Source organism: Symphodus melops (assembly GCF_947650265.1).
Source record: "Symphodus melops genome assembly, chromosome: 16".
Taxonomy (NCBI): Eukaryota; Metazoa; Chordata; class Actinopteri; order Labriformes; family Labridae; genus Symphodus; species Symphodus melops.
The window spans coordinates 23,443,714-23,471,706 of record NC_136706.1 but is presented as its reverse complement, the minus strand read 5'-3'; the positions used below and the strand labels follow the sequence as shown (position 1 = coordinate 23,471,706).

The 27,993-nt window shown below is 44.8% G+C and overlaps 4 protein-coding genes across 4 annotated transcripts; 1 reads left to right on the top strand and 3 right to left on the bottom strand.

Moving 5' to 3' along the window:
* Window positions 1-985: 985 nt before the first annotated feature.
* LOC306836629 (uncharacterized protein) lies at window positions 986-11,898 on the bottom strand (the record flags this gene model as incomplete). The annotated part of the gene is made up of 3 exons (XM_079363805.1): window positions 986-2,799; window positions 7,005-7,451; window positions 10,219-11,898. The coding sequence occupies 3 exons, from the start codon at window positions 11,896-11,898 to the stop codon at window positions 1,543-1,545; spliced, it is 3,384 nt and encodes a 1,127-aa protein (XP_079219931.1). The 3' UTR covers window positions 986-1,542.
* A 2,472-nt stretch (window positions 11,899-14,370) lies between these two features.
* LOC306837188 (tripartite motif-containing protein 16-like) lies at window positions 14,371-16,359 on the bottom strand (the record flags this gene model as incomplete). The annotated part of the gene is made up of 1 exon (XM_079364751.1): window positions 14,371-16,359. One exon carries the CDS (start codon window positions 16,357-16,359, stop codon window positions 14,692-14,694), a length of 1,668 nt encoding a protein of 555 aa, XP_079220877.1. The 3' UTR covers window positions 14,371-14,691.
* A 2,809-nt stretch (window positions 16,360-19,168) lies between these two features.
* On the bottom strand, window positions 19,169-20,836 carry LOC306837189 (tripartite motif-containing protein 16-like; the record flags this gene model as incomplete). Its single annotated transcript, XM_079364752.1, has 1 exon — window positions 19,169-20,836. One exon carries the CDS (start codon window positions 20,834-20,836, stop codon window positions 19,169-19,171), a length of 1,668 nt encoding a protein of 555 aa, XP_079220878.1.
* A 2,189-nt stretch (window positions 20,837-23,025) lies between these two features.
* Window positions 23,026-26,996, top strand: ppp6c (protein phosphatase 6, catalytic subunit). Its single transcript, XM_079364211.1, has 7 exons — window positions 23,026-23,212; window positions 24,203-24,298; window positions 25,173-25,238; window positions 25,346-25,487; window positions 25,577-25,656; window positions 25,817-26,026; window positions 26,098-26,996. Exons 1-7 carry the CDS (start codon window positions 23,138-23,140, stop codon window positions 26,344-26,346), a joined length of 918 nt encoding a protein of 305 aa, XP_079220337.1. The 5' UTR covers window positions 23,026-23,137; the 3' UTR covers window positions 26,347-26,996.
* Window positions 26,997-27,993: the final 997 nt, after the last annotated feature.

Below are 27,993 nucleotides of genomic sequence, written 5' to 3'. Positions count from 1 at the left end.
ATCTGTAAAAGGACAGAAAAAGACAAGTCAATGTAACAGAAAAGTAAACAAAGAACAGCAAAACAACTGAGCACATCCAGTCCCTGACTCCTGCAGCAGGACATCATCCTGACCCTCTTGACTTCTCTCACTGCAGTAGATCACAGGAGTCTGGTCTGCTGGCAGATCAGACGACAGCAGCCATCCCACCACGGACCCCTTTCTGCAAGCATAATCACCACAGATAGATGAATGGTCAGTTCTCTAAAGGTAGACACTTAAAAATGCTGGTTTATGATTTTCATAACACAAAGGCAAACCTTAAGAAAGTTATGCTGAACTTCTGCCAACACGTCACTTGCTCCACCAGGGGGCAACAATACACTGGATCACTGCTACATGCCATTCAAAGAGGGCTACAAGGCCACTTCCCTGCCCTCACTGGGTAAATCAGAGCATTCTGCCATTTACCTTTTGCCGAGGTACAAACAGATGATTGTATGTGAAAAGGTGGTGACGAGGCAGGTGAGGTGCTGGAACGACTAGGATGCCACAAAGCTTTTGATTTAGCCCCAGAAAAGTGAACAAAATTATTTTTAATTTTCTATGTCTTCCTGTATTCATATGTTTCTAAGTGTTACAAACTAAACTGTTAATGTAATGTTACTACAGTTTATTGTCAAAATAATCTCTGCGGATTCATCATGAAGTGCTTCACGTGCTGACACTTGGTTGTCTGAGCTTGAACACACCTTGTATAGATTCAGAGGTCAGAGTGGTAAACACTAACAGCATTCATACCGAACAGTCAGCCAGCCTCTAGTGGACACTCCAGGAACTGCAGGATTTAATGCTTCTGCATTGAATCATTAGAATTCAATCAAATTCACCACATCTCTTGCAATATCTGTTTTTACATCCTTCCTGCAGTTATAAACAAACTACCTGAGAAACAGGTTAAACATGAAACAGCTGCAGGACAAGTCATGAATAAGAACAACAGGAGTCCATTAACACCCAATCATCTGTTTATTGACTGATCCCAGTTTGATTTACACTCCATGTTTTCCTGTCGGTATATAACACAGGACGCCTCCTTCGTACACTCACAGAAACACAACTAAAAGACATTTACACACTTTAACACCCAGGCAGCAAAGATTCTAAAAGTAGAAGTGAAGGAAAAAGGTTGAAAACATTTTGACTCTTAAGAGCAAAAAAAACCCAACAAACAAACTGTTCAACATTTAAAGTTATAATATGTAGAAGTTTTACACTAAAATATCAACATTCATCACCATGTTATATATGTTGTTGTTGAGCACTAACATCAACTCAAATATTTACACCAAAACAACATGTTTATCGTTGCCATGGAAACGTCAGATGTTATGCTAAATACGGCTGTAAATGAGGCTCTTTTGTCCACCTGTTTTTTTTTTATCGTCTATTTTTATACTCTTTTAATCCCGTGAGGTAAATTCTGGTTCACACTTAGAGACGTGCTTCTCTCACACTCAGACCAGAATCACACACATCTGCTGTCTCTAAAATGACTTCTGTCTATTTCAGTTTACACACCTCAGCAGAGGATCCAACAGGATAAACCCAGAGTCCAGCATGTAGAGGCTGAGTGAATGTGGTCTGGACTCTGTGGAGGAGAGTCATGGTTTCAGAGATGCTGTAGAAGGACAGAATACCTGCTCTGTGATCCAGGTACACTCCTACTCTGGAGGACTGAGGACCTGAGAGAGGAGTGCTGACTTTGTTGTGATAAAAGTCATAACTGTTGTTGTCACAATCTAACCTCCAAGATTTGTCATTTAATCCAAACAAACATTCATGTGAGTCTCCTTCTCTGCTGATGTTCTTGTATGTGACTGCTACACGAACTGTTCCTGTCCACTCCACCTCCCAGTAACAACGTCCAGTCAGACTCTCTTTACTCAGGACCTGAGGCCAAAAAGTGAATCTGTCTGGGTGACTAGAATAAGACTGATGTACACTGACATGTGTTACTTTTCTGTTCTCATCAGATAATAACAGCCGTGTGTCTGCTGTGTTTGGATCCAGTGTGATGTCACATGAATATCGTAAGAACTCAGCTCTGGTCTTGGGCTCTGGTTCTGGTTCTGGTTCTGACAGTAAAACATCCACTTGAGTCAGTGCCTGTGAGATGTTTGTCCATTTGTCTGTCAGGACGTCCTGTAGTTTATCTCTGACTTCTGACACAGCTGCTGTCACGTCCTCAAAGTACCTCAGAGGACGGATCTTGATGCTGGATGAGTGTGTAGATTCACTGAGTGCTGACACTGAGGGGTAGTCCTGTAGAAACTGGATGTGGTCCTGTGTGTGTGACAGCTTCTCCAGTTCAGCGTCTTTCCTCTTCAGCTCAGTGATCTCCTGCTCCAGCTTCTCCTGACGCTCTCTGACTCGACTCACTTCAGTTTGCTGCTGGGATCTGACCTGCTGTGTCACATCAGAGCGTCTTTTCTCCATGAGACGGATCAGCTCAGTGAACATCTTCTCACTGTTCCTCACTGTTTGATCAGCAGAGCCATTGATAGCCTCCACCTCCTGTTGGAGCAGCTTCACATCTTTCTCTCTGACTTTGATTCTCCGCTGGGTGTTTCGTCGACTCACCTCGAGCTCTCTCTGCTTCTCGCTCCTTTCTGCTGCAGCTGAGACTGTGTCGTGACCTTTGTGTTCGTCCACAGAGCAGAGATAACAGATAGACTGCTGATCAGTACGACAGAACATCTTCATCACCTCATCATGACGAGAGCACACGTTCTCCTGGAGCTTCTTGGACGGCTCCACCAGCTTGTGTCTCTTATGGTGGAACTGCTCGGGTGAAGGCTACTCTGTGCTTTTTTGCTCCCTGTCCTGTATTTTACATTGAGCAACATGGTGCTTTTCTTCAGGACAGGCCTCGGTATGAAGTCCTCTCTGCACTGAGGGCAGGTATAGACTGCTTTATAATCCTCTTTATCCCAGTGTCCTTTAATACAGTCCATGCAGTAGCTGTGTCCACAGGGAACAGTCACCGGATCCTTCAGGAGATCCAGACAGATTGAACAAGAAAGAGTTTCCTGGTCCAGCTGAACTCCTTTCTGCGCCATTTCAGCTCTCTGTAACAACGACTGTGTGATTCACTCCCTCATAACTGAAACTAGTTTCACCTCTGATCTCAAAGCATGTGTCTGTGCATGTGGCTGTGCAGCTCTGGTTGGTTACACCCATCCATAAACTGTAGATATGAAGGGGAGGGAACCAGGAAGTATGGCGACAGAGTGCAGCAGGCTGTGTGTTAGAGCAGGAAGAAGAGGGAGGGCTGATCAAACTATGATTCATTCCAGGAAGAGGAGCAAAGCTGAAAGATTCAACTGAGTTTCCTTGTTTTCAGAGAAGCCTCAGTTAAAAGCTGCTCCACATTTAAGAAGTTTGAGGGAATAAATACTTCTTCCTTCTCTCTTTAGATCATGGCTCCATATTCTTCTCTGACTCTTCAACTTCAGTTACATTTTATTTTTCTGTATAATCCTCATTCAGTGGTACATTATCTGTTAAGTCGTTAAAAGTCTCATATCCTCCTCTTCAGGTGAAATCAGTGTCCTTGCTCCTCTTCATCATGTGTGTGAAGTGTGTTGTTGTAAATCCACTCTGATCCTGTATTTGATCATGTCTATAAATCCCTCTATTTCAGCCCTGCTCAGAACAGGCTGTTTCTGTGTCTGTAGCTTTAAATATGTAAATGAGCGGTGTCTGGCCACGCCCCCTCTTTGGAACTGCTCGGGTGTAGGCTACTCTGTGCTTTTTTGCTCCCTGTCCTGTATTTTACATTGAGAAGCCGGAGGAGGCTGTCCCCATAAAGTCATGTTACTGGTTACAGAATGAGTTCTGAATGTCCGGTTTGCACTTGTGTCGATCCTGCTAGAATCCTTCTGGTCAAGTGTGAAGCTCTAACAGGAAGTTGATCCTCAGACAGGAAGTGGATCCTTTGTTGTGATGTTCTGATCGAAACTCCTTTCTATCTGTAAGAGGATAGAAAAAGATAAGTCAATGTAACAGAAAAGTAAACAAAGAACAGCAATACAACTGAGCCCATTCAGTCCCTGACTCCTGCAGCAGGACATCATCCTGACCCTCTTGACTTCTCTCATTGCAGTAGATCACAGGAGTCTGGTCTGCTGGTAGATCAGACGACAGCAGCCATCCCACCACGGACCCTTTCTGCAAGCATAATCACCACAGATAGATGAATGGTCAGTTCTCTAAAGGTAGACACTTAAAAATGCTGCGTTATTATTTTCATAACACAAAGGCAAACCTTAAGAAAGTTATGCTGAACTTCTGCCAACACGTCATTTGCTCCACCAGGGGCAACAATACACTGGATCACTGCTACACGCCATTCAAAGAGGGCTACAAGGCCACTTCCCTGCCCCCACTGGGTAAATCAGAGCATTCTGCCATTTATCTTTTGTCGAGGTACAAACAGATGATTGTATGTGAAAAGGTGGTGACGAGGCAGGTGAGGTGCTGGAACGACTAGGATGCCACAAAGCTTTTGATTTAGCCCCAGAAAAGTGCACAAAATTATTTTTCATTTTCTATGTCTTCCTGTATTCATATGTTTCTAAGTGTTACAAACTAAACCGTTCATGTAGTGTTACTAAAGGTTATTGACAAAATAATCTCTGCGGATTCATCATGAAGTGCTTCACGCGCTGACACTTGGTTGTCTGAGCTTGAACACACCTTGTATAAATTCAGAGGTCAGGGTGGTAAACACTAACATCATTTATACCGAACAGTCAGCATGCATGGTTTGTGAACTACACACTGTAAACAGAAATGTTTAAAGCCGTCTCCTGCAGGGGGCGCTGGAGTCCCCCGTGTGTCCCTGCAGGGAGCGCTGGAGTCCCCTGTGTCCCTGCAGGGGGCGCTAGAGTTCCCCGTGTGTTCCTGCAGGGGACTCTGGAGTCCTGTGCTTCTTCAGCCAGCCTCTGGTGGACACTCCAGGAACTGCAGGATTTAATACTTCTGCATTGAATCGTTAGAATTCAATCAAATTCATCACATTTCTTGCAATATCTGTTTTTCCATCCTTCCTGCAGTTATAAACAAACTACCTGAGAAACAAGTTAAACATGAAACAGCTGCAGGACAAGTCATGAATAAGAACAACAGGAGTCCATTAACACCCAATCATCTGTTTATTGACTGATCCGAGTTTGATTTACACTCCATGTTTTCCTGTCGGTATATAACACAGGACGCCTCCTTCGTACACTCACAGAAACACAACTAAAAGACATTTACACACTTTAACACCCAGGCAGCAAAGATTCTAAAAGTAGAAGTGAAGGAAAAAGGTTGAAAACATTTTGACTCTTAAGAGCAAAAAAAAACCAACAAACAAACTGTTCAACATTTAAAGTTATAATATGTAGAGGTTTTACACTAAAATATCAACATTCATCACCATGTTCTATATGTTGTTGTTGAGTACTAACATCAACTCAAATATTTGCACCAAAACAACATGTTTATCGTTGCCATGGAAACACCAGATGTTATGCTAAATACGGCTGTAAATGAGGCTCTTTTGTCCACATGTTTTTTTCTGATCGTCTATTTTTATGTTATTTATTTTTATATTCTTTTAATCCTGTGAGGTAAATTCTGGTTCACACTTAGAGACATGCTTCTCTCACACTCAGACCAGAATCACACACATCTGCTGTCTCTAAAATGACTTCTGTCTATTTCAGTTTACACACCTCAGCAGAGGATCCAACAGGATAAACCCAGAGTCCAGCATGTAGAGGCTGAGTGAATGTGGTCTGGACTCTGTGGAGGAGAGTCATGGTTTCAGAGATGCTGTAGAAGGACAGAATACCTGCTCTGTGATCCAGGTACACTCCTACTCTGGAGGACTGAGGATCTGTGACTGGAGTACAGACACTGTTGTAATAAAAGTTATAACTGTTGTTGGAACAATTTAATATCCAAGATTTGTCATTAAATCCAAACCAACATTCATCTGAGTCTCCTGCTCTGCTGATATTCTTGTATGTGACTGCTACATGAACTGTTCCTGTCCACTCCACCTCCCAGTAACAACGTCCAGTCAGACTCTCTTTACTCAGGACCTGATACCAAACAGTGAATCTGTCTGGGTGACTAGAATAAGACTGAAGTTCACTGACTAGTGTTACTTTTCTGTTCTCATCAGATAATAACAGCTGTGTCTGTGCTGTGTTTGGATCCAGTGTGATGTCACATGAATATTTTAAGAACTCAGCTCTGGTCTTCGGCTCTGGTTCTGGTTCTGGATCTGACAGTAAAACATCCACTTGAGTCAGTGTCTGTGAGATGTTTGTCCATTTGTCTGTCAGGACGTCCTGTAGTTTATCTCTGACTTCTGACACAGCTGCTGTCACGTCCTCAAAGTACCTCAGAGGACGGATCTTGATGCTGGATGAGTGTGTAGATTCACTGAGTGCTGACACTGAGGGGTAGTCCTGTAGGAACTGGATGTGGTCCTGTGTGTGTGACAGCTTCTCCATCTCGCCATCTTTCCTCTTCAGCTCAGTGATCTCCTGCTCCAGCTTCTCCTGACGCTCTCTGACTCGACTCACTTCAGTTTGCTGCTGGGATCTGACCTGCTGCTTCACATCAGAGCGTCTTTTCTTCATGAGACGGATCAGCTCAGTGAACATCTTCTCACTGTTCCTCACTGTTTTATCAGCAGAGCCATTGATAGCCTCCACCTCCTGTTGGAGCAGCTTCACATCTTTCTCTCCGTCCTGGATTCTCTGCTGGGTGTTTTGTCGACTCACCTCGAGCTCTCTCTGCTTCTCGCTCCTTTCTGCTGCAGCTGAGACTGTGTTGTGACCTTTGTGTTCGTCCACAGAGCAGAGATAACAGATAGACTGCTGATCAGTACGACAGAACATCTTCATCACCTCATCATGACGAGAGCAGACGTTCTCCTGGAGCTTCTTGGAGGGCTCCACCAGCTTGTGTTTCTTCAATGGAGCTGCTTCTAAATGAGGCTGGAGGTGATTCTCACAGTAAGAGGCCAGACACTGCAGACAGGACTTACAGGCTTTCAGTTTCTTCCCGGTGCAGACATCACAGGCCACGTCTTCAGATCCAGCATAGCAGAGATCAGCAGGAGCAGCTTGGAGTCCAGTCTTCTTCAGCTTCTCCACTAAATCTGCCAACATGGTGCTTTTCTTCAGGACAGGCCTCGGTATGAAGTCCTCTCTGCACTGAGGACAGGTATAGACTGCCTTATCATCCTGTGCATCCCAGTGTCCTTTAATACAGTCCATGCAGTAGCTGTGTCCACAGGGAACAGTCACCGGATCCTTCAGGAGATCCAGACAGATTGAACAAGAAAGAGTTTCCTGGTCCAGCTGAACTCCTTTCTGCGCCATTTCTGCTCTCGGTAACAACGACTGTGTAAGATTCACTTCCTCATAATTGAAACAAGTTTTACCTGTTATCCACTAAGCACGTGACGGTGCATGTGACTGTGCAGCTCTGGTTGGTTACACCCATCCATAAACTGTAGATCTGAAGGGGAGGGAACCAGGAAGTATGGCGACAGAGTGCAGCAGGCTGTGTGTGAGAGCAGGAAGAAGAGGGAGGGCTGATCAAACTATGATTCATTACAGGAAGAGGAGCAAAGCTGAAAGATTCAACTGAGTTTCCTCATTTTCAGAGAAGTCTAAGTTAAATGCTGCTCCATAATTTAAGAAGTTTGAGGGAATAAATACTTCTTCCTTCTTTCTTTAGATCAGCCCTGCTCAGAACAGGCTGTTTCTGTGTCTGTAGCTTTGAATATGTAAATGTGCTGTGTCTGACCATGCCCCCTCTCTGGAACGGCTCGGGTGTACTCTGTGCTTTCTCGCTCCATGTCCTGTTGTTTACGGTGAGAAGGCGGAGGAGGCTGCCCCCATAAAGTCCTGTTACTGGTTACAGAATGAGTTCTGAATGTCCGGTTGGCACTTGTGTGGATCCTGTTCGAGAGTCAAGTGTGAAGCTCTAACAGCAAGTGGGTCCTCTGACAGGAAGTGGATCCTTTGTTGTGATGTTCTGATAGAAACTCCTTTCGGTCGCTAAGAGGATAGAAATGGATAAGTCAGTGTGACAGAAAAGTCCACAAAGAACAGCTTGTTTTTATCTCAATAGATTGCAGTGTTTTGATCACCTCTGGGTTACTATATACTGATGCTGTCTGGCTGCAGATACTACAAGTTCCCCTGAACTTCCTGCGTCCTATTTGACTCAGTGTGAGGAGCAATATGATGCTGAACACCTGTTCTGGCTCTGAACTGCATCTTTCCATAGATGATAGGCTAACTGATGGAGTAAACTGTCAATATTGTGACACAAATGATTCCACCAACCTAACATCCTAAAACATAATATCATCCAGTAGACAGTGATCCAGCAGGTCTCAGTTGGAGCTGGGGTGGCCGTGTGAAGATATCACCATGAAGCAAAGTAACTGAGCACATCCAGTCCCTGACTCCTGCAGCAGGACATCATCCTGACCCTCTTGACTTCTCTCACTGCAGTAGATCACAGGAGTCTGGTCTGCTGGTAGATCAGACGACAGCAGCCATCCCACCACGGACCCTTGTGACTTTCTGCAAGCATAATCACCACAGATAGATGAATGGTCAGTTCTCTAAAGGTAGACACTTAAAAATGCTGGTTTATTATTTTCATAACAGAAAGGCAAACCTTAAGAAAGTTATGCTGAACTTCTGCCAACACGTCACTTGCTCCACCAGGGGGCAACAATACACTGGATCACTGCTACACGCCATTCAAAGAGGGCTACAGGGCCACTTCCCTGCCCCCACTGGGTAAATCAGAGCATTCTGCCATTTACCTTTTGCCGAGGTACAAACAGATGATTTTATGTGAAAAGGTGGTGACGAGGCAGGTGAGGTGCTGGAACGACTAGGATGCCACAAAGCTTTTGATTTAGTCCCAGAAAAGTGCACAAAATTATTTTTAAATTTCTATGTCTTCCTGTATTCATATGTTTCTAAGTGTTACAAACTAAACTGTTAATGTAATGTTACTAAAGGTTATTGACAAAATAATCTCTGCGGATTCATCATGAAGTGCTTCACGCGCTGACACTTGGTTGTCTGAGCTTGAACACACCTTGTATAGATTCAGAGGTCAGAGTGGTACACTAACAGCATTCAGACTGAACAGTCAGCATGCATGGTTTGAGAACTATACACTGTAAACAGAAATGTTTAAAGCCGTCCCCTGGAGGGGGCGCTGGAGTCCCCCGTGTGTTCCTGCAGGGGGCGCTGGAGTCCCCCGTGTGTTCCTGCAGGGGGCGCTGGAGTCCCCCGTGTGTTCCTGCAGGGGGCGCTGGGGTCCCCCGTGTGTCTCTGCAGGGAGCGCTGGAGTCCCCCGTGTGTTCCTGCAGGGGGCGCTGGAGTCCCCTGTGTGTTCCTGCAGGGGGCGTTGGAGTCCCCTGTGTGTCTCTGCAGGGGGCGCTAGAGTCCCCCGTGTGTCCCTGCAGGGGGCGCTGGAGTCCTGTGCTTCTGCAGCCAGCCTCTAGTGGACACTCCAGGAACTGCAGGATTTAATACTTCTGTATTGAATCATTAGAATTCAATCAAATTCATCACATTTCTTGCGATATCAGTTTTTCCATCCTTCCTGCAGTTATAAACAAACTACCTGAGAAACAAGTGAAACATGAAACAGCTGCAGGACAAGTCATGAATAAGAACAACAGGAGTCCATTAACACCCAATCATCTGTTTATTGACTGATCCCAGTTTGAATTACACTCCATGTTTTCCTGTCGGTATATAACACAGGACGCCTCCTTCGTACACTCACAGAAACACAACTAAAAGACATTTACACACTTTAACACCCAGGCAGCAAAGATTCTAAAAGTAGAAGTGAAGGAAAAAGGTTGAAAACATTTTGACTCTTAAGAGCAAAAAAACAACAAACAAACTGTTCAACATTTAAAGTTATAATATGTAGAAGTTTTACACTAAAATATCAACATTCATCACCATGTTATATATGTTGTTGTTGAGTACTAACATCAACTCAAATATTTACACCAAAACAACTTGTTTATCGTTGCCATGGAAACGCCAGATGTTATGCTGAGCTCACACTCAGACCAGAATCACACACATCTGCTGTCTCTAAAATGACTTCTGTCTATTTCAGTTTACACACCTCAGCAGAGGATCCAACAGGATAAACCCAGAGTCCAGCATGTAGAGGCTGAGTGAATGTGGTCTGGACTCTGTGGAGGAGAGTCATGGTTTCAGAGATGCTGTAGAAGGACAGAATACCTGCTCTGTGATCCAGGTACACTCCTACTCTGGAGGACCGAGGACCTGAGAGAGGAGTGTGGACATTGTTGTAATAAAAGTTATAACTGTTCTTGTCACAATATAACATCCAAGATTTGTCATTACATCCAAACCCACATTCAAGTGAGTCTCCTGCTCTGCTGATGTTCTTGTACGTGACTGCTACACGAACTGTTCCTGTCCACTCCACCTCCCAGCAACAACGTCCAGTCAGACTCTCTTTACTCAGGACCTGAAAATAAATAGTGAATCTGTCTGGGTGACTAGAATAAGACTGATGTACACTGACTTGTGTTACTTTTCTGTTCTCATCAGATAATAACAGCTGTGTCTGTGCTGTGTTTGGATCCAGTGTGATGTCACATGAATATCGTAAGAACTCAGCTCTGGTCTTGGGCTCTGGTTCTGGTTCTGGATCTGACAGTAAAACATCCACTTCAGACAGTGTCTGTGAGATGTTTGTCCATTTGTCTGTCAGGACGTCCTGTAGTTTATCTCTGACTTCTGACACAGCTGCTGTCACGTCCTCAAAGTACCTCAGAGGACGGATCTTGATGCTGGATGAGTGTGTAGATTCACTGAGTGCTGACACTGAGGGGTAGTCCTGTAGAAACTGGTTGTGATCTTGTGTGTGTGACAGCTTCTCCATCTCAGCGTCTTTCCTCTTCAGCTCAGTGATCTCCTGCTCCAGCTTCTCCTGACGCTCTCTGACTCGACTCACTTCAGTATGCTGCTGGGATCTGACCTGCTGCTTCACATCACAGCGTCTTTTCTCCATGAGACGGATCAGCTCAGTGAACATCTTCTCACTGTTCCTCACTGTTTTATCAGCAGAGCCATTGATAGCCTCCACCTCCTGTTGGAGCAGCTTCACATCTTTCTCTCCGTCCTGGATTCTCCGCTGGGTGTTTAGTCGACTCACCTCGAGCTCTCTCTGCTTCTCGCTCCTTTCTGCTGCAGCTGAGACTGTGTCGTGACCTTTGTGTTCGTCCACAGAGCAGAGATAACAGATAGACTGCTGATCAGTACGACAGAACATCTTCATCACCTCATCATGACGAGAGCAGACGTTCTCCTGGAGCTTCTTGGAGGGCTCCACCAGCTTGTGTTTCTTCAATGGAGCTGCTTCTAAATGAGGCTGGAGGTGATTCTCACAGTAAGAGGCCAGACACTGCAGACAGGACTTACAGGCTTTCAGTTTCCTCCCGGTGCAGACATCACAGGCCACGTCTTCAGATCCAGCATAGCAGTGATCAGCAGGAGCAGCTTGGAGTCCAGTCTTCTTCAGCTTCTCCACTAAATCTGCCAACATGGTGCTTTTCTTCAGGACAGGCCTTGGTATGAAGTCCTCTCTGCACTGAGGACAGGTATAGACTGCCTTATAATCCTGTGCATCCCAGTGTCCTTTAATACACTTCATGCAGTAGCTGTGTCCACAGGGAACAGTCACTGGATCCTTCAGGAGATCCAGACAGATGGAACAAGAAAGAGTTTCCCGGTCCAGCTGAACTCCTTTCTGCGCCATTTCTCCTCTTGGTAACAATGACTGTGTGAGATTCACTTCCTCATAATTGAAACAAATTTTACCTGTTATCCACTAAGCATGTGACTGTGCAGCTCTGGTTGGTTACACCCATCCATAAACTGTAGATCTGAAGAGGAGGGAACCAGGAAGTATGGCGACAGAGTGCAGCATGCTGTGTGTGAGAGCAGGAAGAAGAGGGAGCGCTGATCAAACTATGATTCATTCCAGGAAGAGGAGCAAAGCTGAAAGATTCAACTGAGTTTCCTCGTTTTCAGAGAAGCCTCAGTTAAAAGCTGCTCCACATTTAAGAAGTTTGAGGGAATAAATACTTTTTACTTCTCTCTGTAGATCAGCCCTGCTCAGAACAGGCTGTTTCTGTGTCTGTAGCTTTAAATATGTAAATGAGCTGTGTCTGGCCACGCCCCCCCCCCCTCTGGAACGGCTCGGGTGTAGGCTACCCTGTGCTTTTTCGCTCCATGTCCAGGATAGAAATGGATAAGTCAGTGTAACAGAAAAGTCCACAAAGAACAGCTTGTTTTTATCTCAATAGATTGCAGTGTTTTGATCACCTCTGGGTTACTATATACTGATGCTGTCATGCTGCAGATACTACAAGTTCCCCTGAACTTCCTGCGTCCTATTTGACTCAGTGTGAGGAGCAATATGATGCTGAACACCTGTTCTGGCTCTAAAGTGCATATTTCATCTTTCCATAGATGATAGGCTAACTGATGGAGATGTAAACTGTCATTATTGTGACACAAATGATTCCACCAACCAAACATCCTAAAACATAATACCATCCAGTAGACAGTGATCCAGCAGGTCTCAGTTGGAGCTGGGGTGGCCGTGTGAAGATATCACCATGAAGCAAAGTAACTGAGCACATCCAGTCCCTGACTCCTGCAGCAGGACATCATCCTGACCCTCTTGACTTCTCTCACTGCAGTAGATCACAGGAGTCTGGTCTGCTGGTAGATCAGACGACAGCAGCCATCCCACCACGGACCCTTTCTGCAAGCATAATCACCACAGATAGATGAATGGTCAGTTCTCTACAGGTAGACACTTAAAAATGCTGGTTTATTATTTTTACAACACAAAGGCAAACCTTAAGAAAGTTATGCTGAACTTCTGCCAACACGTCACTTGCTCCACCAGGGGGCAACAATACACTGGATCACTGCTACACGCCATTCAAAGAGGGCTACAAGGCCACTTCCCTGCCCCCACTGGGTAAATCAGAGCATTCTGCCATTTACCTTTTGCCGAGGTACAAACAGATGATTGTATGTGAAAAGGTGGTGACAAGGCAGGTTAGGTGCTGGAACGACTAGGATGCCACAAAGCTTTTGATTTAGCCCCAGAAAAGTGCACAAAATTATTTTTAATTTTCTATGTCTTCCTGTATTCATATGTTTCTAAGTTTTACAAACTAAACCGTTCATGTAATGTTACTAAAGGTTATTGACAAAATAATCTCTGCGGATTCATCATGAAGTGCTTCACGTGCTGACACTTGGTTATCTGAGCTTGAACACACCTTGTATAGATTCAGAGGTCAGGGTGGTACACTAACAGCATTCATGCCGAACAGTCAGCATGCATGGTTTGTGAACTATACACTGTAAACAGAAATGTTTAAAGCCGTCCCCTGGAGGGGGCGCTGGAGTCCCCTGTGTGTTCCTGCAAGGGGCGCTGCAGTTCCATGGATGGGATAACTTTGAGTCAAGCTAACGACAGGCTGAGAGCTGAAGCTGAGGTGGGATTTAAGCCTCCTGACAAACCTGTCCATCAGGTCAGCTACACGTCTTATTGTGAATAACTCTGATCCTTCATCCAATCAAAACTGATGAGTCATCAAAACATTCCACCCCCCCCCCCCCCCCCCCCCCCCCCTTACAGTGTGTGTGGATGGAGACATGAGCTAATCACACCTATTTGGTTTTTTGAAGCAGGCTGTAAACATGTTCATGTCTGCTGTAAAAACAGGCTGTTTGAATGGGTGTGTATGTGACTTCCTGTGCTGCTGCAGCCAGCCTCTAGTGGACACTTCAGGAACTGCAGGATTTAATACTTCTGCATTGAATCATTAGAATTCAATCAAATTCATCACATTTCTTGCAATATCAGTTTTTCCATCCTTCCTGCAGTTATAAACAAACTACCTGAGAAACAAGTTAAACATGAAACAGCTGCAGGACAAGTCATGAATAAGAACAACAGGAGTCCATTAACACCCAATCATCTGTTTATTGACTGATCCCAGTTTGATTTACACTCCATGTTTTCCTGTCGGTATATAACACAGGACGCCTCCTTCGTACACTCACAGAAACACAACTAAAAGACATTTACACACTTTAACACCCAGGCAGCAAAGATTCTAAAAGTAGAAGTGAAGGAAAAAGGTTGAAAACATTTTGACTCTTAAGAGCAAAAAAACAACCGAAAAAAATGTTCAACATTTAAAGTTATAATATGTAGAAGTTTTACACTAAAATATCAACATTCATCACCATGTTATATATGTTGTTGTTGAGTACTAACATCTACTCAAATATTTACACCAAAACAACATGTTTATCGTTGCCATGGAAACACCAGATGTTATGCTAAATACGGCTGTAAATGAGGCTCTTTTGTCCACCTGTTTTTTATGATCGTCTATTTTTATACTCTTTTAATCCTGTGAGGTAAATTCTGGTTCACACTTAGAGACGTGCTTCTCTCACACTCAGACCAGAGTCACACACAGAGTTTAAACACTGCTGTCTCTAAAATGACTTCTGTCTATTTCAGTTTACACACCTCAGCAGAGGATCCATAATAAACACTGAGTCCAGCATGTAGAGGCTGAGTGAATGTGGTCTGGACTCTGTGGAGGAGAGTCATGGTTTCAGAGATGCTGTAGAAGGACAGAATACCTGCTCTGTGATCCAGGTACACTCCTACTCTGGAGGACTGAGGACCTGAGACACGAGTGTGGACTTTGTTGTGATAAAAGTTATAACTGTTGTTGGAACAATCTAACCTCCAAGATTTGTCATTAAATCCAAACAAACATTCATGTGAGTCTCCTGCTCTGCTGATGTTCTTGAATGTGACTGCTACATAAACTCTTCCTCTCCTCTCCACCTCCCAGTAACAACGTCCAGTCAGACTCTCTTTACTCAGGACCTGAAGATAATCAGTGAATCTGTCTGGGTGACTAGAATAAGACTGATCTTCACTCATGAATGTTACTTTTCTATTCTCATCAGATAATAACAGCTGTGTGTGTGCTGTGTTTGGATCCAGTGTGATGTCACATGAATATTGTAAGAACTCAGCTCTGGTCATGTCCTCTGGTTCGGACAGTAAAACATCCACTTCAGTCAGTGTCTGTGAGACGTTTGTCCATTTGTCTGTCAGGACGTCCTGTAGTTTATCTCTGACTTCTGACACAGCTGCTGTCACGTCCTCAAAGTACCTCAGAGGACGGATCTTGATCCTGGATGAGTGTGTAGATTCACTGAGTGCTGACACTGAGGGGTAGTCCTGTAGAAACTGGATGTGGTCCTGTGTGTGTGAGAGCTTCTCCATCTCAGCGTCTTTCCTCTTCAGCTCAGTGATCACCTGCTCCAGCTTCTCCTGACACTCTCTGACTCGACTCACTTCAGTTTGCTGCTGGGATCTGACCTGCTGCGTCACATCAGAGAGTCTTTTCTCCATGAGACGGATCAGCTCAGTGAACATCTTCTCACTGTTCCTCACTGTTTTATCAGCAGAGCCATTGATAGCCTCCACCTCCTGTTGGAGCAGCTTCACATCTTTCTCTCCGTCCTGGATTCTCTGCTGGGTGTTTAGTCGACTCACCTCGAGCTCTCTCTGCTTCTCGCTCCTTTCTGCTGCAGCTGAGACTGTGTTGTGACCTTTGTGTTCATCCACAGAGCAGAGATAACAGATAGACTGCTGATCAGTACGACAGAACATCTTCATCACCTCATCATGACGAGAGCAGACGTTCTCCTGGAGCTTCTTGGAGGGCTCCACCAGCTTGTGTTTCTTCAATGGAGCTGCTTCATAATGAGGCTGGAGGTGATTCTCACAGTAAGAGGCCAGACACTGCAGACAGGACTTATAGGCTTTCAGTTTCCTCCCGGTGCAGACATCACAGGCCACATCTTCAGATCCAGCATAGCAGAGATCAGCAGGAGCAGCTTGGAGTCCAGTCTTCTTCAGCTTCTCCACTAAATCTGCCAACATGGCGCTTTTCTTCAGGACAGGCCTCGGTATGAAGTCCTCTCTGCACTGAGGGCAGGTATAGACTGCCTTATAATCCTCTGCATCCCAGTGTCCTTTAATACACTTCATGCAGTAGCTGTGTCCACAGGGAACAGTCACCGGATCCTTCAGGAGATCCAGACAGATTGAACAAGAAAGAGTTTCCTGGTCCAGCTGAACTCCTTTCTGCGCCATTTCTGCTCTCGGTAACAACGACTGTGTAAGATTCACTTCCTCATAATTGAAACAAGTTTTACCTGTTATCCACTAAGCACGTGACGGTGCATGTGACTGTGCAGCTCTGGTTGGTTACACCCATCCATAAACTGTAGATCTGAAGGGGAGGGAACCAGGAAGTATGGCGACAGAGTGCAGCAGGCTGTGTGTGAGAGCAGGAAGAAGAGGGAGGGCTGATCAAACTATGATTCATTACAGGAAGAGGAGCAAAACTGAAAGATTCAACTGATTTTCCTCATTTTCAGAGAAGTCTGAGTTAAATGCTGCTCCATAATTTAAGAAGTTTGAGGGAATAAATACTTCTTCCTTCTTTCTTTAGATCAGCCCTGCTCAGAACAGGCTGTTTCTGTGTCTGTAGCTTTGAATATGTAAATGTGCTGTGTCTGACCACGCCCCCTCTCTGGAACGGCTCGGGTGTACTCTGTGCTTTCTCGCTCCATGTCCTATTGTTTACGGTGAGAAGGCGGAGGAGGCTGCCCCCATAAAGTCATGTTACTGGTTACAGAATGAGTACTGAATGTCCGGTTTGCACTTGTGTCGATCCTGTTCGAGAGTCAAGTGTGAAGCTCGAACAGCAAGTGGGTCCTCTGACAGGAAGTGGATCCTTTGTTGTGATGTTCTGATAGAAACTCCTTTCGGTCGCTAAGAGGATAGAAATGGATAAGTCAGTGTGACAGGAAAGTCCACAAAGAACAGCTTGTTTTTATCTCAATAGATTGCAGTGTTTTGATCACCTCTGGGTTACTATATACTGATGCTGTCTGGCAGCAGATACTACAAGTTCCCCTGAACTTCCTGCGTCCTATTTGACTCAGTGTGAGGAGCAATGTGATGCTGAACACCTGTTCTGGCTCTGAACTGCTTATTTCATCTTTCCATAGATGATAGGCTAACTGATGGAGATGTAAACTGTCATTATTGTGACACAAATTATTCCACCAACCTAACATCCTAAAACCTAATATCATCCAATAGACAGTGATCCAGCAGGTCTCAGTTGGAGCTGGGGTGGCCGTGTGAAGATATCACCATGAAGCAAAGTAACTGAGCCCATCCAGTCCCTGACTCCTGCAGCAGGACATCATCCTGACCCTCTTGACTTCTCTCACTGCAGTAGATCACAGGAGTTTGGTCTGCTGGTAGATCAGACGACAGCAGCCATCCCACCACGACCCCTTTCTGCAAGCATAATCACCACAGATAGAAGAATGGTCAGTTCTCTAAAGGTAGACACTTAAAAATGCTGGTTTATTATTTTCATAACACAAAGGCAAACCTTAAGAAAGTTATGCTGAACTTCTGCCAACATGTCACTTGCTCCACCAGGGGGCAACAATACACTGGATCACTGCTACACGCCATTCAAAGAGGGCTACAGGGCCACTTCCCTGCCCCCACTGGGTAAATCAGAGCATTCTGCCATTTACCTTTTGACGAGGTACAAACAGATGATTGTATGTGAAAAGGTGGTGACGAGGCAGGTGAGGTGCTGGAACGACTAGGATGCCACAAAGCTTTTGATTTAGCCCCAGAAAAGTGCACAAAATAATTTTTAATTTTCTATGTCTTCCTGTATTCAAATGTTTCTAAGTGTTACAAACTAAACTGTTCATGTAATGTTACTAAAGGTTATTGACAAAATAATCTCTGCGGATTCATCATGAAGTGCTTCACGTGCTGACACTTGGTTGTCTGAGCTTGAACACACCTTGTATAGATTCAGAGGTCAGGGTGGTAAACTAACAGCATTCAGACCGAACAGTCAGCATGCATGGTTTGTGAACTATACACTGTAAACAGAAATGTTTAAAGCCGTCCCCTGCAGGGGGCGCTGGAGTCCCCCGTGTGTTCCTGCAGGGGGCGCTGGAGTCCCCCGTGTGTCCCTGCAGAGGGCGCTGGAGTCCCCCGTGTGTTCCTGCAGGGGGCGCTGGGGTCCCCGTGTGTTCCTGCAGGGGGCGCTGGGGTCCCCCGTGTGTCCCTGCAAGGGGGCGCTGGAGTCCTGTGTTTCTGCAGCCAGCCTCTAGTGGACACTCCAGGAACTGCAGGATTTAATACTTCTGCATTGAATCATTAGAATTCAATCAAATTCATCACATTTCTTGCAATATCTGTTTTTCCATCCTTCCTGCAGTTATAGACAAACTACCTGAGAAACAGGTGAAACATGAAACAGCTGCAGGACAAGTCATGAATAAGAACAACAGGAGTCCATTAACACCCAATCATCTGTTTATTGACTGATCCCAGTTGGATTTACACTCCATATTTTCCTGTCGGTATATAACACAGGACGCCTCCATCGTACACTCACAGAAACACAACTAAAAGACATTTACACACTTTAACACCCAGGCAGCAAAGATTCTAAAAGTAGAAGTGAAGGAAAAAGGTTGAAAACATTTTGACTCTTAAGAGCAAAAAAAAAACAACAAAACTGTTCAACATTTAAAGTTATAATATGTAGAAGTTTTACACTGAAATATCAACGTTCATCACCATGTTATATATGTTGTTGTTGAGCACTAACATCTACTCAAATATTTACACCAAAACAACATGTTTATCGTTGCCATGGAAACACCGGACGTTAAGCTAAATACGGCTGTAAATGAGGCTCTTTTGTCCACCTGTTTTTTCTGATCGTCTATTTTTATACTCTTTTAATTCTAAAAATTAATTCTTAAATTCTGGTTCACACTTAGAGACGTCCTTCTCTCACACTCAGACCAGAATCACACACATACGCTGTCTCTAAAATGACTTCTGTCTATTTCAGTTTACACAACTCAGCAGAGGATCCATAATAAACACAGAGTCCAGCATGTAGAGGCCGAGTGAATGTGGTCTGGACTCTGTGGAGGAGAGTCATGGTTTCAGAGATGCAGTAGAAGGACAGAATACCTGCTCTGTGATCCAGGTACACTCCTACTCTGGAGGACTGAGGACCTGAGAGAGGAGTCTGGACTTTGTTGTGATAAAAGTTATAACTGTTGTTGAAACAATTTAACATCCAAGATTTGTCAGTAAATCCAAACACACAGTCATCTGAGATCCCTGCTCTGCTGATATTCTTGTATGTGACTGCTACACGAACTGTTCCTGTCCACTCCACCTCCCAGTAACAACGTCCAGTCAGACTCGCTTTACTCAGGACCTGAGGATAAACAGTGAATCTGTCTGGGTGACTAGAATAAGACTGATCTTCACTGACTAGTGTTACTTTTCTGTTCTTATCAGATAATAACAGCTGTGTGTGTGCTGTGTTTGGATCCAGTGTGATGTCACATGAATATCGTAAGAACTCAGCTCTGGTCATGTTCTCTAGTCCTGACAGTAAAACATCCACTTGAGTCAGTGTCTGTGAGATGTTTGTCCATTTGTCTGTCAGGACGTCCTGTAGTTTATCTCTGACTTCTGACACAGCTGCTGTCACGTCCTCAAAGTACCTCAGAGGACGGATCTTGATGCTGGATGAGTGTGTAGATTCACTGAGTGCTGACACTGAGGGGTAGTCCTGTAGAAACTGGATGTGGTCCTGTGTGTGTGACAGCTTCTCCATCTCAGCGTCTTTCCTCTTCAGCTCAGTGATCTCCTGCTCCAGCTTCTCCTGACGCTCTCTGACTCGACTCACTTCAGTTTGTTGCTGGGATCTGACCTGCTGCGTCACATCAGAGCGTCTTTTCTCCATGAGACGGATCAGCTCAGTGAACATCTTCTCACTGTTCCTCACTGTTTTATCAGCAGAGCCATTGATAGCCTCCACCTCCTGTTGGAGCAGCTTCACATCTTTCTCTCCGCCCTGGATTCTCTGCTGGATGTTTAGTCGACTCACCTTGAGCTCTCTCTGCTTCTTGCTCCTTTCTGCTGCAGCTGAGACTGTGTCGTGACCTTTGTGTTCGTCCATTAAACAGAGATAACAGATAGACTGCTGATCAGTACGACAGAACATCTTCATCACCTCATCATGACGAGAGCACACGTTCTCCTGGAGCTTCTTGGAGGGCTCCACCAGCTTGTGTTTTTTAAATGGAGCTGCTTCATAATGAGGCTGGAGGTGATTCTCACAGTAAGAGGCCAGACACTGCAGACAGGACTTACAGGCTTTCAGTTTCCTCCCGGTGCAGACATCACAGGCCACGTCTTCAGATCCAGCATAGCAGAGATCTGCAGGAGCAGCTTGGAGTCCAGTCTTCTTCAGCTTCTCCACTAAATCTGCCAACATGGTGCTTTTCTTCAGGACAGGCCTCGGTCTGAAGTCCTCTCTGCACTGAGGGCAGCTGTAGACTGCTTGATAATCCTCTTTATCCCAGTGTCCTTTAATACAGTCCATGCAGTAGCTGTGTCCACAGGAAACAGTCACCGGATCCTTCAGGAGATCCAGACAGATTGAACAAGAAAGAGTTTCCCGGTCCAGCTGATCTCCTTTCTGCGCCATTTCTGCTCTCTGTAACAACGACTGTGTGAGATTCACTTCCTCATAACTGAAACTAGTTTCACCTCTGATCTCAAAGCATGTGTCTGTGCATGTGACTGTGTAGCTCTTGTTGGTTACACCCATCCATAAACTGTAGATCTGAAGGGGAGGGAACCAGGAAGTATGGTGACAGAGTGCAGCAGGCTGTGTGTGAGAGCAGGAAGAAGAGGGAGGGCTGATCAAACTATGATTCGTTCCAGGAAGAGGAGCAAGGCTGAAAGATTCAACTGAGTTTCCTCATTTTCAGAGAAGCCTCGGTTAAAAGCTGCTCCACATTTAAGAAGTTTGAGGGAATAAATACTTCTTCCTTCTCTCTTTAGATCATGGCTCCATATTCTTCTCTGACTCTTCAACTTCAGTTACATTTTTTTTTTCTGTATAATCCTCATTCAGTGGTAGTTTATCTGTTAAATTGTTAAAAGTCTCATATCCTCCTCTTCAGGTGAAATCAGTGTCCTCGCTCCTCTTCATCATGTGTGTGAAGTGTGTTGTTGTAAATCCACTCTGATCCTGTATTTGATCATGTCTATAAACCCCTCTATTTCAGCCCTGCTCAGAACAGGCTGTTTCTGTGTCTGTAGCTTTAAATATGTAAATGAGCTGTGTCTGACCACGCCCCCTCTCTGGAAAGGCTCGGGCTTTCTCGCTCCATGTCCTGTTTTTTAAATTGAGAAGCCGGAGGAGGCTGTCCCCATAAAGTCATGTTACTGGTTACAGAATGAGTTCTGAATGTCCGGTTTGCACTTGTGTCGATCCTGCTAGAATCCTGCTGGTCAAGTGTGAAGCTCTAACAGGAAGTTGATCCTCAGACAGGAAGTGGATCCTTTGTTGTAATGTTCTGATCGAAACTCCTTTCTATCTGTAAGAGGATAGAAAAAGATAAGTCAATGTAACAGAAAAGTAAACAAAGAACAGCAATACAACTGAGCATATCCAGTCCCTGACTCCTGCAGCAGGACATCATCCTGACCCTCTTGACTTCTCTCACTGCAGTAGATCACAGGAGTCTGGTCTGCTGGCAGATCAGACGACAGCAGCCATCCCACCACGGACCCTTGTGACTTTCTGCAAGCATAATCACCACAGATAGATGAATGGCCAGTTCTCTAAAGGTAGACACTTAAAAATGCTGGTTTATGATTTTCATAACACAAAGGCAAACCTTAAGAAAGTTATGCTGAACTTCTGTCAACACGTCACTTGCTCCACCAGGGGGCAACAATACACTGGATCACTGCTGTACGTCATTCAAAGAGGGCTACAAGGCCACTTCCTTGCCCCCACTGGGTCAATCAGAGCATTCTGCCATTTACCTTTTGCCGAACTACAAACAGATGATTGTATGTGAAAAGATGGTGACGAGGCAGGTTAGGTGCTGGAACGACTAGGATGCCACAAAGCTTTTGATTTAGCCCCAGAAAAGTGCACAAAACAATTTTTAATTTTCTATGTCTTCCTGTATTCATATGTTTCTAAGTTTTACGAACTGAACTGTTAATGTAATGTTACTAAAGTTTATTGACAAAATAACATTGGTTATATAGCTTTGCGGGGGGGGGGGGGGGGGGGGGGACAGTCAAGCCAACAGGGGGCGCTGTCTCGGTTGAGCTGCATAACAAACATCGATTTAAACTGCGTCAAGTTAGAAACAAACCCGCTTTAATTTATGCTTAAACAACATGTTTGATCACAGCTGTCGTCATTTGTTTCCACATTTTATGCGAAATTTTAAAATAAATAGTCACAATACATATCGTATTTTATTGTTGGTATTTTATATTAATTAAACTGTATTTACACACAAACTTTCTGACAAAATAGCGCATTAAAAGGAAGTGGAAAAATGATTGCCAAAGATTGCTTGATGAACATCATTTAGAGAAACAACAATAAAATATAAATTAAATGTAAAGAAAGTATAAATAGGCAGGAAGACAGAGCTATAAACTACTGATTTCAAACACTCACAAACAATATTTAAAGTGTTACACAGTTTAAAATGTATTTAATTAATTAAAACAGAAATGTACAATAATTTTATAATATTCTCAAATGATACTTTGATAATGAAGTAAAAAAACGAAGTTTAAAAGTATGAAGCAGTTACGAGTTGATTTACTTTATTTTGAATGTTTTCACCGGATGTAAACGGTTGACTTTGACAAACTTTCAGAACGTAGAAGAAGAAGAAGGAAAAGGAAGAAAAAAGCGCTAGCTGGCTAGCTTCGTTAGCAACCTGCTACAGTCTGTAGTGTTGTGATAATGGCGCCTTTAGACCTCGATAAGTACGTTGATATAGCGAGACACTGCAAATACCTCCCAGAGAATGATTTAAAGGTGAGAAGAGGATTTTAAGCCGCTCTTTGTTTGTTGTTTGTGGGTGTAAACTGACCACACGGAGCGTGGCTAAACTTGTTAGCTCGCGGGGATAGCGGTTATTATCTGTTTGTGATCATAGAAACTCTGATTTAATGTCAGGAGGATAAAACAAGTCAAAGAGGGAACTGCGTGAAACTACAGAACATGTTAGGGATGGTAAACATGGAGCCCCGTTAGAACATGACCGGTCTCTATCTTTAGATTTATAAACAGATGTATACTTATTATACTTCTATATTAATATAATCTGTACTCTCAGTTTTAATGCTTGCAATGGATCCTGTAAAAAAACAAGGGTCCCTAAACGTCTCATGTATTTGTCAGCAGTAGAGATCATGATTCTGTCATTATTTCTTTGACTCAATGAGACTGTAGACAGATGTAGAGTGACACAGATTCCTGTAGGAGCTGCTGACCTGCTCGTCAGTGTGGTTTGGTCTTTTAATGTTTATTTCTCTCATCAAGAGGTGATTGGAGCTTCTCAGCGTGGTTATCGATTAAACGCAGCAGCATCATGTTGCTTTGTGTTATTTGTGTAGTTCTCCGTCTTCTTGTAATATGTGCACACAGTTTCTGTCTCGTCTGTTGTCTTCTCACCTCTTTTTATTTTGATGGTGGTGCGTCCTCGATTTATAAATCTTTCTCTCCAGCTGCTGACGCTCACCGTGTTATTGACATTCAGAGTACACACGTGAACCTCGACACCTTTGAATCCATTTATCATACTGTATGTTCCCGATCCGTCTGTACATTTCTACTGCCGCACATCGAGTGTTAAATCTTGATTATTGTGTGAAGGCAGCATTAGGGTGACAGGACACACCTGTAGAAATGTAAACGTGTTATATTCATTTAAATAAAAGTATAATAACAGATGTGACTTCAGGAGATGTTTGCTTGAATGAAACCTGTGAGACTGATGTGGATCATGTTTGTTTTGTTTTTCAGAGGTTGTGTGATTATGTTTGTGATTTACTGCTGGAAGAATCAAACGTTCAGCCAGTTACAACTCCAGTTACTGTGTGTGGAGATATTCATGGTCAGGTACGTACACACACACACACACACACACACACACACACACACACAGGTTAGAGTACTCAGATCTATTAAAATCGACTTTTTCATCGAAGTCATCTCTTCCTGAAGCTGCTCGTCCTTTGGTCGCCTCGTGAGAGCAGAACGGTGGAGCGTGTTTGTCTGAGCAGGTGGCTGCACATGAGCAGAAGGTCGGCCTCCACGTGACGTGTTCATTCAGAGCGAGCTGCAGAGGATGGAGTGTGTAGAGACGATGCCTTCAGAGGCAGACGAGAGGACTCTTCTCAGCGCAGTGATGGATCAAGTTACTTTTTAAAGTAAAAGTTGCCGACGTGAGACTCGACTTTATAAAATGTTATAAAACTGAACAGTGAAGGCGCTGTGTGTGTGTGTGTGTGTGTGAGAGTGTGTGTGTGTGTGAGTGTGAGTGAGTGAGTGAGTGAGTGAGTGAGTGTCAGTGTCTTTGTTCTAAATGAGTCCAGAGTGTTTGAGCAGGAAGTAGCCTACTGCGTTGCCTTTTTAGTGCAGCAACTCCGAGCCCTCAACTTTTTGAGAAAGGCGCCGTCGACGACCCCGCCGCTCTTTTCCAGATGTTCGATATTCCTCGTGTTTTTACCGCCTGCGGATCGTGTCTCGTCCCCTCATCCTCCTCGCTCTGTGTCCGATCGGGGGGGGGGGGGGACATGCAGTTAAAAGTAACGAAGCAGCGTCAGCAATACAGCGGCCATCATGAACAGGCCGTTGTCATGGAGACGGGACGGACATGCAGCCAGCCCTTTGAACCTTTCTCCTCTACATTTCAAAGTCATAATCTTTTGTGTGTTTTATTTTGAAACGTCTTGAACACTGAACTCTCGACTCGTCTGTTTCTCTTCTTTAGTTTTATGATCTTTGCGAGCTCTTCAGAACTGGAGGTCAGGTCCCCGACACAAACTACATTTTCATGGTAAGTCTTTAGTCCTCCTGTTATAACGCCAGCGTGGTGACATCACCCGAGCCCAGCCGTGGTGTCTTCAACACGGATCAGACGTTTTTGGTTTGTCCCTCGTGCAGGGCGACTTTGTGGACAGAGGATATTACAGCCTGGAGACGTTTACACACCTGCTGGCTCTAAAGGCCAAGTGGCCCGATCGCATCACTCTTCTGCGTGGAAACCACGAGAGCAGACAAATAACACAAGTGTACGGCTTCTATGGTACGTACGGCACGGGTCACAAACATTTCTTCTTCTTCTTCACGTGTTTGTCAAAGCTGATCCCTTCGGTGTGTTCGGATTGTTTTCAGATGAGTGCCAAACTAAATATGGAAACGCCAACGCCTGGCGGTACTGCACCAAGGTGTTCGACATGCTGACGGTGGCCGCGGTGAGTTCACTCACGAGGGACACGATGACGTGTGTGTGTGTGTGCGGTGATTTCTGTTGTTGATTTGAGCCAGCGCCCCCTGCTGGTGGAATTGATGTACTGTGCCTTTAAGGGATGTGACTGTGATCTGATGTTTGATGTTTTGAACGTGTCGTCTCAGCTGATCGACGAGCAGGTGCTGTGTGTTCACGGCGGACTCTCACCCGACATCAAGACTCTGGATCAGATCCGCACAATCGAGCGCAATCAGGAGATTCCCCACAAGGGGGCCTTCTGTGATCTGGTGTGGTCTGACCCAGAGGACGTGGACACCTGGGCCATCAGTCCCCGAGGGGCGGGCTGGCTGTTTGGCTCCAAGGTCACCAATGAGGTACGTAGAATGATGACATCAAACGTTGCTCCTGAACGAGCGACGATCTGATTTAATTTCTTTGATCTCAGTTCGTCCACATCAACAACCTGAAGCTCATCTGCCGCGCTCACCAGCTCGTCCACGAGGGCTACAAGTTCATGTTCGACGAGAAGCTGGTGACCGTGTGGTCGGCGCCAAACTACTGCTACCGCTGCGGGAACATCGCCTCCATCATGGTCTTCAAGGACGTCAACAGACGAGAGCCGAAGCTGTTCCGCGCCGTCCCCGACTCGGAGCGCGTCATACCTCCGAGAACGACCACGCCGTACTTCCTGTAACGAGCCCCAGACGCTTCTCCTGCGTCTCCAGCGTCTGGAGACGTCACGCTTATTTATATGCAACACGTTTTTAATGAAGTCGCGGGAGTGGCGTCCCTTTCAGGTGACTCGCAGATTCTTCTGTTCAGTCATGAGGAAGACGCTTCCTCTTCTTCGCCCCACTCAGAAAATCAAATGTCTTCGTATTTGATCAGAAATGAAAGAAAGTCAGACGTGATGCATCCGAGCGGCGATGAAATCATCGGTGGACACACACACACACACGCACACACACTCTCTCTCTCTCTCTCTCTCTCTCTCTCTCTCTCTCTCTCTCTCTCTCTCTCTCTGCCTTAACAGCTGGTTTGGTTTCATTTTCAACCTTTTCTTCATAATTTATTATTTTTAACGAAGTGTCTTCTATCACAGCTGACATTTGGTGTTTTAATGACGGCGTCGTAAAGTTTCCAGCCTCTCTCGTGATATTGCGGCTGCAGAGGAGGCTCGATAAGCAATATCACATTTCTCTTTAAAAACACCGTTTTACAGTGTGAGTGCATCTCTTCCTCTCTCTCTCTGCAGAATACCTGCTCACTTGTGTTTGTGTCAGAGAATCGTTCTGTGTGGCATTCCTCTGTTTTGTAATTCAATAAAACTGTTCATGAATCATCTTTACGAGTGGTGCTCACTTCACCTGCAGGGGGGGTGAGGGGAGGGGGGGAGGACCTCCTTACTGGAGCCAAACCTGACACAACTCTTGTTTCCCTGCTGAACGTAGCTCGGGTTATTGCTGGGAAAACGAGACAAAGACGGATATTTGCACTTGCTGGTCAGGGGCCCCCTACTGGTCAGGGGCCCCCTACTGGTCAGGGGCCTGCCTTGCCTGTTGACAAGCAGCACCTCTGTATGCATTATCTTTTTTGCACAAGTAAGATGTGTACGCACGAGACAATGCAAAGTCCCAAAAATGTCTTTGTTTAAAAATATATAAAGGTAATTAAAGTGTGCACAAATAATGATATTGTTTGCACAATATCATAAACTTCTGCACACATGATAATTTTATTTAAATCCTCAGGGGCTCTGTTAGATAATCATATATTGCACAGACGATTTATATTTTATATATATTTTTCTAATAGGAACTTCTGGAGCTCTGTAGGAGTAAAAAAAACAACAACTTAGGAATCAAATAAAACTTGATCGTGTCTCAACCAGAAGGTCCTGAAGCAACGTGTCCAAAGTATCCTGGGACAAAACACTGATCCACGAATTACTCCCGCTGCTTCTTCGGCGGCGTATGAACCGAATCAGTTACTTGTGATGGATTCACTACACAGCAGCCTCTACCATCAGTGTGTGAATGGATGAGTTCATACTGATGGACTCTTTACTCTGCAGCAGCCTCTACCATCAGTGTGTGAGTGTGTAGGTGTGACATAAGCTCTGTGAGCAGTCAGAAGACTAGAAAAGCGTTATATAAGCTCAAGACCATTTACCATTTAACAGCTTGGAGAGGAGTGACGACACTTTTACTTTGAAAGCGCTGACCCGGAAGTAGCTAGCCAGTTGTAGTGGATCGTACCCAGCGGCTGTTCTCTCCTCCTCTCTGTCTCCTCCTTCACAGTCACAGGACGACAGCCTTTCATTCACAGGAGCCTTTCTCTT